General features: G+C 46.4%; 1 protein-coding gene across 1 annotated transcript in view; it reads right to left on the reverse strand.

The window, feature by feature from the left end:
• COL5A2 (collagen, type V, alpha 2) overlaps positions 1-11,105 on the reverse strand; it is a 193,340-nt gene that overhangs the window by 69,497 nt on the left and 112,738 nt on the right. Inside the window, exon 3 of the mRNA XM_014539724.1 lies at positions 3,283-3,507. Coding sequence (XP_014395210.1) covers positions 3,283-3,507 — 225 coding nt within the window. The remainder of the gene's footprint in view (positions 1-3,282; positions 3,508-11,105) is intronic.

Raw genomic sequence — 11,105 nt, forward strand, 5'->3', positions numbered from 1 at the left:
CTCAGAACCCCACCTGTGCATGAATTCATGCACCGGGCCTCTAGTTAAAATTATACTGAAATATTTTAGACACTATTCTCTGCTTTTGTTTCTATATTTTTTTGAGTAGGCTATTCATTCATATGAGTAACAAGCCCAACTATATTAAAGGTACACAATTTACAGTAAAAACCTCCTTCTCTCTTGTCCCCCTCCCCTGATCTCCCACATTTCACCCACAACAGGAGGGCACTATTCTTAATTTTCCTATTATCAGTCTTCCGAACCAAGAATGTAATAGAACATCCTGTTTGTTAAAGTCATCATTTGAATTAGTAGTGTTCTACAGTTTTCTTCAGATAGATCTCGAACATTTTGTGTTAAATTTATCCTTAGCCACTCTATCCTCCCTGTTGCTATTATAAATGAAGATTTTTATTCTCATTATTTATACTATGACTAGAGGCCTGGTGCACAAAATTCGTGCACAGGTAGGGTCCCTAGGCCTGGCCAGCGATCAGGGCCAATCCGGGCCTTCCTTCCCTCAGCTGCCAGCTGCTGGCTGCCAGCTGGGGCCTTTCTTTCCTGGCTGCTGGCTGCTGGTTGGGACCTTCCTTCATTCCATGCCACACCCTGGTAGTCAACACATGTCATAGCAAGTGGTCGAACTCCTAGTCCGTTGAACTCCCAAGGGGACAATTTGCATATTAGCCTTCTATTATATAGGATGTAATCACATATAGTAAACTTATTAATTTGTATATTTCACACTGCCCTCTTACTAAAATCTTTTATTTTTGTAGTGTGTGTGTGTTGTGGTTTTTTTTTTTACTCCATTCTCTTCCGTTTTATAAGCACATGATTTTATTTTCTGCAAATTGATAATTTTATTTTCTCTTTTCTAATTTCTAAATCTCTAATTTTTTTTCCTATCTAGTTGCTTGCTCAGGTACATTCAATAATGTAGAATTGCTGCTGTGATAATGAATCCTTGTTTTACCTCTGAGTTTGGAGAGAATGCTTCTATTATTAAACATTCTTTTTCCTTGGTTTTCCAAAAGATTCTTTCTTTTTCCTTTAAGTATAATTATTTTACTAAGATAAGTCTCTATATTGATTCTTCTGGGTCAACTTTTTCAGACACTTGGTTTCCCTTTGCAATATTAAAATTAGAGTTTAATATTACTTCAGAAAAGTTTTCTTCTATTATATGATCATCTATGTTTGTTTCTTCGTTGGGGGTTCTTCTTCGGGGATATAACCTGTCTCGTGTATCTATTACTTCCTCCCAAATCCTTTCCCTTTTTCCCTCCTCAGCACTGTTTTCTATGACCCTTCGTGCATTTTCTGCAGCATCACTTCTCCTGTGCTCCCCACGATTTCACCTGCATGTCTCCATTATGATTGTGGTTTTCCCTCTACTTCCTTCCGCATTTCATTTTTTTGCATTTCTAATTTATGGCCTTCTTTCTCAGAGGCAATTACTTTATTCAGTTTTATTTAGTTTATGATGAAAGGTTTTGTCGAATGATTTCCCTGTTTTGTGATGATATAGTTAACTGAGTTTACCTGTTCTTGATCACGTAAATTTGGTTAAACCTCCCACACTTTTTTCTCATTGTATCTTTGTATCAATGCTCGTGCCCGGTTTTTTGGTTGTTGTTGTCACTGTTTTGTTGATATTCACCTGGGAAGGAGCTGAGTTTTCCTAAACCAGCTATTTGCAGGAGGTGGAGCATTTGGCTCTGTTTTTGATATTTGCCATCATTGCCCAACGTACTACTCCCTGATCCCCACCGACTGGATTTTACTTCACTCCTTGGGGTTTCTTTGAAGAATGCATCTGCTACAGGCAGCCCTTACGTACCTTGCTTTAATCCTCTCCATTCTGCCTTCTTATTACTTCCCCAAAATGTAAGTTTAGATACTTATTCAAGGCACATTGTTACCTGAATGCTTTCCAGGAGGAGAACTGATCAATTACTGTCTAACTGTGAAAACGTCATTGCGTTTGCTGTGATTGGCAATGGTGTTTGGGGTAAAAGTAAAGCCTGGGCACTGTCTTGGCCATGATGCTCCAAGTCTCCACTCATGACCCGAAAACGATGACCTAGAGCCGTGGTCGGCAAACTGTGGCTCGCGAGCCACATGCGGCTCTTTGGCCCCTTAAGTGTGGCTCTTCCTCAGCCTTAGGAGTACCCTAATTAAGTTAATAACATTGTACCTACCTATATAGTTTAAGTTTAAAAAATTTGGCTCTCAAAAGAAATTTCAATCGTTGCACTGTTGATATTTGGCTCTGTTGACTAATGAGTTTGCCGACCACTGACCTAGAACTTTAACATCAACCTCACCTGTTCCTTAAGACACATACATGTAAACTTGTTTCTCTTACATGTGAGCTTCTTTAACACATGTTCTCAGACATGTGGTCTATGCTAAACACATGCACTTTTCTCTCAAGAAAGTTTTAAAACCAGCAGTTTACACCACTGTTTCTCCAGGATATACATCCATTCTCTTTTCTTTCTCGGCCAATGTTAAAAACATTCTGAGCTAATGTTCTAGACCAGCGGTTCTCAACCTGTGGGTCGCGACCCCTTTGGGGGTCGAACAACCCTTTCACAGGGGTTGCCTAAGACCATCGGAAAACACATATATAATTACATATTGTTTTTGTGATTAATCACTATGCTTTAATGATGTTCAATTTGTAACAATGAAAATACATCCTGCATATCAGATATTTACATTACAATTCATAACAGTAGCAAAATTACAGTTATGAAGTAGCAACGAAAATAATTTTATGGTTGGGAGTCACCACAACATGAGGAACTGTATTAAAGGGTCGTGGCATTAGAAAGGTTGAGAACCACTGTTCTAGACGGTTCTGTGGCACGCAGTTACTTTAGGAATCATTCTTCTATTCCCAAGGGCTAAGTTGGCACCAGGGAAGATAAATGTTTGGTTTTTTTTCCAGATTTTCTCTCAGCACATTAACCAATTTCATAGAAAATCAACAAATGCCTTGGAGGCATCCAACACGGACAGGTAACAAATGACCACCTAATGTGGTACAGGGATTCTCAACTTAGACATAACTTCTCCAAACTCAGCCAAAACCCCTGGTTTTTAAAAAGACAGGAAATCACTAAGAAAGTGGGTGAGCAGAGTCCTGGACCCCGAAGAGCGGCTTAACCATGGAAGAGCGGCTTAACCATTCTCCGGAGCTGCTGGGTCTGTTGGTACCACCACTGCCAGACGAGCCCCGGCCCAGGCCCGAGCGGCCCACGTGCTCACCGAAGTGGGTGCCGCCCCCTCCGGAGGTGTGTGGGCAGACGGGGCAGCACTCCCCAGCGGGCGTGATGGGGTCGGCACACTCCAGCACCTCCTGGCACTGGATCTTGTCGCAGAGAATGGCCCCATTGTCGCAGACGCAGATCTGGCAGGGGGCGGGCTTCCAGATGTCCCTGTTTAAGTACATCTGGCCATTCTGAGTGCAGGCTATCTCTTCACCATACCCTTCTGGAAGGAGAAGGAGAAGAAAGGTTAGTGACCTCCTGCAAGTTCAGGATCCGGGAAGTAGTGAGGAAGAGGAGTCGTCCTGTGGCTCCTAGAGAACTCTGGGTAAGCAGTACCTCCCAAGTGTGCAAGCACAGATGAACTGCCTTCATTCGTATTTACACCCAAGCAACGTGCAGCTCACAGCGAGATGAGCACGACACTGCATCCTCGCTGACCGGGGAGCAGGTGAAGTGATCAGAAGGAGGGATGCTGAGTGCCTCCCACAGGCTTCGTTTTTGACGGTATAAATGACAAAACATGGGAAGAGGAACAAGGAGGAATAAAAACAGAACACTGTGCAAAGGCGGGGGGAGAGTAATAGTCCCACGGGGAATACACAATTTCATGTTCAGGCGACCCCTCTGTGACTTTCAGCCCCCTAGAAGCTTCAGGTTAGCAAATTCCACAACAACAAAGACACCATGTGTCCTTGTACCAAGAAGACAAACTTTTTTTAAGTGTATGGGTTGCCCGGACGGTGAGGCTCAGTGGTTGAGCATCAGCCTGTGAACCAGGAGGTCATGGTTCGAGTCCCAGTCAGGACACATGCCTGGGTTGCAGGCTCCATCCCCAGTGTGGGGTATGCAGGAGGCAGCCTATCAATGACTCTCTCTCATCACTGATGTCTCTCTCTCTCTCTCTCTCTCTCTCTCTCTCTCTCTCCATCTCCCTTCCTCTCTAAAATAAATTTTTAAAAATACTTATTTTTTAAAAATTATATGGGTTTATTAAAATTAGTTTTAAACGTAAGGTTAAAAAAAAGAGTAACAGTGTCCTCTTCTATGGAAAATATTTACCTTAGACATCCTGAGCTGAAGGCGCTCACTAAGCTGAAACAGAAATGCCAAGCCTATACCGGCACTGCGGTCCTTATCTCTGCATTGAAATGAATTAAGAAAAGCCATGACCAAAACAATGCGGCAGCCTATTACATGCCACCTGCCAAATGCTTTCCTATCATTAGGTAAAAACTGCATGCAGATTTGGAGACTATATACATGCACAGTAATAGCACTTCTATTATTCATCTACCAGAAAATAAACACAGACATCACATCTTTAACCTTGTGTTTTTAAAAGCAGACGACAGTATTTTAAAACATAAAGCAGATCATGGTATCCCTGCTTAGTTCCTCAGGAGCTTCCCAACTGATGAAACTCAAACTCCTTTCTGCAGCCCAGGCGCCTCCTAGACCCCATTCAATCAGGGCCCCCCTGACCCCTCTCCTGGCCCGGCCTTTCCTCCCTGGTCTCCGGTCCCCTCCTCACTGTCAGGGTTTGCCTAGCTGCCCCTCCCCCACAATTCCTCTCTGACAACCTCATAGAAGGGACTTCCTTCACTCCACTGATGTGCTTCGCAGAACTCTTTAAGAACCATTTACTCATCTACCCGTTCATTCATTTTTATTGGATGCAAGGCAATCAACAGTTGCTGAAATGTGAATAGGCGCGGTGCCCTCAAAAAATGTACCATGATTCGTATTAATTTACTTGTCGTTATCTATTTCCTCATCTCCTCCACTAGACAGCATGGAGAGAAGGGCTAGTGTGTCTTGTTCACGGTGGTGTTTCTAAAAACTGACACCACACTGCAGAGAGCCAACATCCAGCCAACAGCTGTTCCACGAATGGGTATAAATGAATGAATGAATGAATCTAAATTATGGTTCACTAACTTAATTGCACCAGCATTAACTTTGCACTTTACAAAAATAAAGCCAAAAACTTAAAAATGCATCTGAAATTAGTTTCTGAGAGAAATGGTCATTTGTCAGTAAGCAGACTCAATGCTAATACGGAACCACCAGTGGCAGTGACTCCGTGTAGGTACAGACGTTAGCCCACTGCCCGTCCTCCGAGCTCCGGGAGGCCCTTGGGCGGCTCCTCTCACGGCTGTGGGACCCCTCACACCGTCAGTCTTTCGTCACAGATACTGGCAAATGGCAACTGCTGGCAGAGGACGACGCCACCCTGTTTCTCTGCTGCTCAGCAGAGGAGCGCCATTTCCATCTGCCCCCCCCTCCCGCCCCCCGTCACCATAAGATCCTATCAGATGGTCCATAGCCGACCTCTAAGCAGCACGCCTCTCTCCACCACACACCGCTCTCTATGTGCTGCCAAAGGCATTTAGCCCGGGAAAGAGAAAAGTCTCCCGCTTTCATAGGCTTTTCGGCAGCACTATCTTAAAAAAAAAAAAATAAACAGAAATTTGTACATCGAATGAGCAGCATTACTTTCAGATGAAAAACCACTTTGAAGCGATGTCGCTCTACGATGAACATTTCAACAGAACACAACCTGTATGAACACAGACCTGCACCCATATTCATCAAACAATTCCATTACGTAAGTAAATTAATATAACTCTGTTCATTAAGCTTTACTATTGAGAAAGAAATATCCAATCGCAAACACGAAAGACCGCGGCTGAAAATGAGACACACGCTAAGCTCAGTCCGCTTGCCTTCCCGTCCCACAGCCTGAGGGACATAGCGCTCACGTGTTTGCACTGAGGAGTAAGTGTGCTAGTACCGCACGTGCAAAACATTGAAAGTACATGTGTTCTGTTCTCAAAAATATGTATGATTGTGATGTAGATTTTAACCGCATCAATGAAGCCATCAGCTGTGTGGAAACAGAGAATCTGAACAATAAGCCACACACAACGTGACCGGCAGTAATGGTGCCATTAAAGGTCATAAAGTGGGACAGACCTTGGGGGCGAGTTCCCTGTTTCCTCAGCTCCCTCTGACTGGGGTGGGAATGAAAGACTTGTGCCCTGGGGAGAACTGTGCTGAGTGACATAAGCCAGTCAGAGGAAGACAGGTACACACGACCTCACTCACATGTGGGATCTCATGAACCAAAGAAACTGATCAAAAATAGACCCAGAGACACAGAAGCATGGACAGAGGGAAGGCAGGGGAGGGTGGGTGAGAAAAGACCAACCAATGAACTTGTGTGCATAGATGCACAATCCATGGACACAGACAGGGGGTGGGGAGGGCCTGGGCGGGGAACAGGAGTTGGCTGGGAGAGGTCAATGGGGAGAAAGAAGGACCTATGTAATGCTTTCAACAGGAAAGATTAAAAATAATTTTAAAAGAGCACACACACACGCACACACACATATGCACATACACATGCACATACGCACACATACATACACACATACACAGACTTGTGCTGACAGCAGGTCAGCTTCCTCCTGAGTGTCTGAGAGCATGACCTCAGTCAGGGGCAGAGAAGGGGCCACTGTAATCTCTCTTAAATGACCATGTTAAGAATTCGTGTTATCCTCTGAGTCATCACTGGCCCTTTTCCGCGGAGAATTTATAATTAAATCTAAGATGATGTGGAAAGTGAGCTAAACGACCATATTAAGAATTCGTGTTATCCTCTGAGTCATCACTGGCCCTTTTCCGCGGAGAATTTATAATTAAATCTAAGATGATGTGGAAAGTGAGCTGGCCGCTGCTAATGGCAAGGAGATGAAAAACCACATGCGCTGCGAGCCCGCCTTCCTCCCCCGCAGCCGGTCTGCGCATGTCATGGGGCTGAGACTCAGTGAATGGCAGACGCAGACGGGGAGCCGGGCAGGGAGCACAGCAGGGGAGCACCTTGTGGCTGGCCGCCTGTTCTCCACGCGGATGTTTATTTAAATGGAAGAAAGAACAGGACACAGAAAGCAAACTGCGGCCAATGGGCAGGAAGGTGTCCTGACAACTATTTTATGCGGCAAACAAATCTTTTTTATAAAATCTGAAAAGGAATTCTAAAACCTTGATATTGTAACACTTGTATTTTTTCTATGTTTCTTTAACTATCCTAAAATTGAGAAGGGCGGGTACATATCTGATAGTATTGCCATTATTTTGTCATCTCTGTGCTGGTGTAACTTCTAAAAATTTTATCTTCCAAGCTACAGGATTCCTTTACCCTGACCAAATGTTCTCCAGTGGTTGGCAAAGTCATTAGTCAACAGAGCCAAATATCAACAGTACAACGATTGAAATTTCTTTTGAGAGCCAAATTTTTTAAACTTAAACTATATAGGTAGGTACAATGTTATTAACTTAATTAGGGTACTCCTAAGGCTTAGGAAGAGCCACACTTAAGGGGCCTAAGAGCCGCATGTGGCTCGCGAGCTGCAGTTTGCCGACCACTGTTAACCAATCGGACCGATCCACAGTGAGGTCATTGCCACAGACGCCGTGGCACTGGCATCTTAGAGACGTATCTCATCTGACCGCATTTTATTTGCGGGAACTCAGTTGTCCTCTGCTTCTCACATATCCTCAGAGATTTGTCTCCTCCGCAGGCTTCTGTGCTTTTAAATTTAGTTATAAGAATTCAGCTCCTAATCACTAGATGGCAGACCAAATCTACCATCTCATTATAATATATAATTAGAGGCCCGGTCGTCAGGCCTGCTGTTTGACAACCTTGGGCCATGCCACAGGTCCACATTCTGTTATATAATTACTAGAGGCCCAGTGCACGAAATTCATGCAAGGGGCTCAGCCCTCACAGCTCCGGCTTCGTCTGGAAGGTCATCCGGAAGGACATCTGGTTTAATTAGCATATTATGCTTTTTCTATTACAGATACTCGGGCAAAGAAGCCCTCACAGCCATGACCATATTGAAATCTGACTGTCAGGACAGATGTGGTTGTATCTTCAAATTGGATTATGGGGTCAGCCTAGGGCAATGGTCGGCAAACTGCGGCTCTCGAGCCACATGTGGCTCTTTGGCCCCTTCAGTGTGGCTCTTCCACAAAATACCACGTGCGGGCACACACGTACAGTATGATTGAAACTTCGTGGCCCATGCTCAGAAGTCGGTATTTTGTGGAAGAGCCACACTCAAGGGGCCAAAGAGCCACATGTGGCTCGTGAGCCGCCTAGGGAAATGGAAAAACATATACCATCTAAGTCCCTAAGCCCACGCTGGACGCTCCCCACACGAGTGGAAGCTCTTTCTTGCAGAAATAGAAGCTCACGGGTCACAAACACAGCAACCCAGGGCGGGCCCATCGCTCTCCTCCCCTGGCAGGGCCTCCTCGGGAGCCAGACATGCCCTCATCTCCGTGCCACACACCCAGGCCCTCCCATCAGCCCTCGGTGGAAGCACTTGCTGCGCAGATGGACGTGCGAGTGAGCGAAGGAGAGAAGGAGCTCGCTCCCGAGTGCCTGTTAAAAATAGCGGTGACTCTCCCTCCTCTTCCCCAGCTGCCCCGGTGGAGATGTGCACTGAGGACGCCTGTTTTGAATGAAAGGAAAACGGGCCACGTGGCGGCTCTCGCCAGGTGTGTCCCTGGTGCCTGGACCTCCGTGTGCCCAGGAAGGAAGATGTGTCAGTCCCGGCGGCTCAGGGCTGAGAACGGTTTTCAGAAAGTTGCACAGCCCTTCGGCCTCCCTGACCCGCGGCCCGGGCCTCCGGGGGCTGGAAGGTCTGTGCTCACATCTTAGCACCTCCCCGGCTGTGCAGCCTGGGCGTGGGGAGCAGGGCGCTGCCAGCGGGTCCCGATGAAGGGGGCAGACAAGGCTTCAGGGACCAGGAGGCAGCGACAGAGCAGCCCCGTGGTCCTCTGGCCCGAACCCCCGACGCTGCCCTTCCCAATGCCCAGCCCAGAGACCCCTCCGAGGAGCCGCCCTGCCTGGCTTATCCTCCCGCAGAGGGAGAGGCAGAGGTGAGTGCGTTCACTTCTCCCTTCCGACCCTGCTGAGAAAGTGCCTGCAATTCCACATCCATCGCTTCTCTTTCCATTTCTGATCCCGGACTTTGCAGCCGCCAAGAAGAGCTGAGGGGACCAGGCACACAGGCTGGCGGTCCTTTCCCGCCTCCGCCTCAGGTCTGGGAGGAAGGCCCTGTGCACCTGGGTGAACAGGGAGCGAGACAGTGGGCTTTTGCATCGCTGGGTCTCCAATCCACCTCCAGTCTTGCCTTCCCAGCGAGCCCTCCAGTCTCCTTGTAGGAAGGTCATTCAGATCCTTATTTTTGGTGTTTTCCTCCGCTCTGGTACTGCACCAACGGAACAACATTAAGCATTTCATGACTATCTGAGCGGAATTAAATTGCTATTATACTAAAGACGATCCTTATATGCTAAATAGAATAACAATTAATTTTGAAAACATCTCGTGAAATCTGAGTAAGAAGACAGCTCACACACAGTAAGTGCAGAACATACAAATAACACGAGATTAAACTGTCTACAAAGCTGGTTAGCTTCTCCAGTGCCCTCATCAGACGTGTCTCAATCCACAGGCAAAGGCGTGTCAGTTAACTAGTAAAACTGCTGTTCTAACTTGACTTAAAATGGAAAAAATAAAAAGGGAAATCTCTCATATGAGGGACTAAAGTTTCTTTCCAGGTATCACTGGGAAATCTACACGGTCGCGGCCAAAACGTGAAACTGGAATTACTCGCCGTGCCCAGGCAGCCATCCGCAACCTCCTCTGGAAAACCAGTTGTCAGGCGGCTAATGCTCTGACATAGATTTCCCTCCAAAAACATGGCCAAGTACTGAATCGCCGCACAAACACCACCCGGAGAGTGGGGCCTGCCTGGGACTGGGTACACCAGAAATCTTGGTAGTAACTTCTACAGTACGCCCCATTGCTAATGTTCCTCTTCGGGGGGTAAATTAAGTACCAGTATCTGTGCTATGCCCATGCGTCTGCCTAAATGCACCAGTAGTTCTGTGGGTTTTGAATGAAGTCTGTTTACTTAATCTCTCTCTAGAATTACACTGCTTGAAATAAAGAGGAGGCAAAAATATCTACCTAGCTCTTTCTCTTTCAAATAGGTGGGAAGGCATTTTAGAATCAACTCAACGCTGTATCTTAGGATTTCTTTGTAGCTGCATTTTGCTTTCTTTTTCTCTCTTTCCTGATACAAAAGAAACATCAGGCCTCTGGAGAAAATACAGACATTGTAGTCAGTTTTATCCTGCCCATTCATCCTTTATAATCTTACTAGAGGCCTGGTGCACGAAAATTCATGCACTCGGGGGTCCCTCAGCCCGGCCTGCGCCCTCTCACAGTCCGGGAGCCCTCAGGGGATGTCCTACTGATAGCTTAGGCCCACTCTGCGGGAGGTGACCAGGCAGCCCATCAGGGGAAGGCGCCAGCCGGCGCAGCTCTGTGCACCCCCCATCGCCGTCCCCTCTCTCTGCCACTGGCACATGCCTTGTCTGGCCTGGCGCCACCTGCTCGCCGGCCCCGCCCCCTGCCGACTGGTCAGTCCACTGTTCGGTCAATTTGCACATTATGCTTTTATTATATCGGATTCTTTGCTCACTGCCCTTATCCTGACCAAGTTGTAGTCATCTTTTCCATGAACCTTACTCTGACCACCTCACAAAAAATTTGAAAATTACCACATACACATACACATACAAAGCCCCATGTCACTCTCAATCATACATACACACCATGTCACTCTCAATCATACATACACACCCATGTCACTCTCAATCACACGTACACACACCATGTCACTCTCAATCACACATACACACACCATGTCACTCAATCATACATACACACATCCG

This window comes from Myotis brandtii, unplaced genomic scaffold (genome assembly GCF_000412655.1).
Source record: "Myotis brandtii unplaced genomic scaffold, ASM41265v1 scaffold227, whole genome shotgun sequence".
NCBI lineage: Eukaryota > Metazoa > Chordata > Mammalia > Chiroptera > Vespertilionidae > Myotis > Myotis brandtii.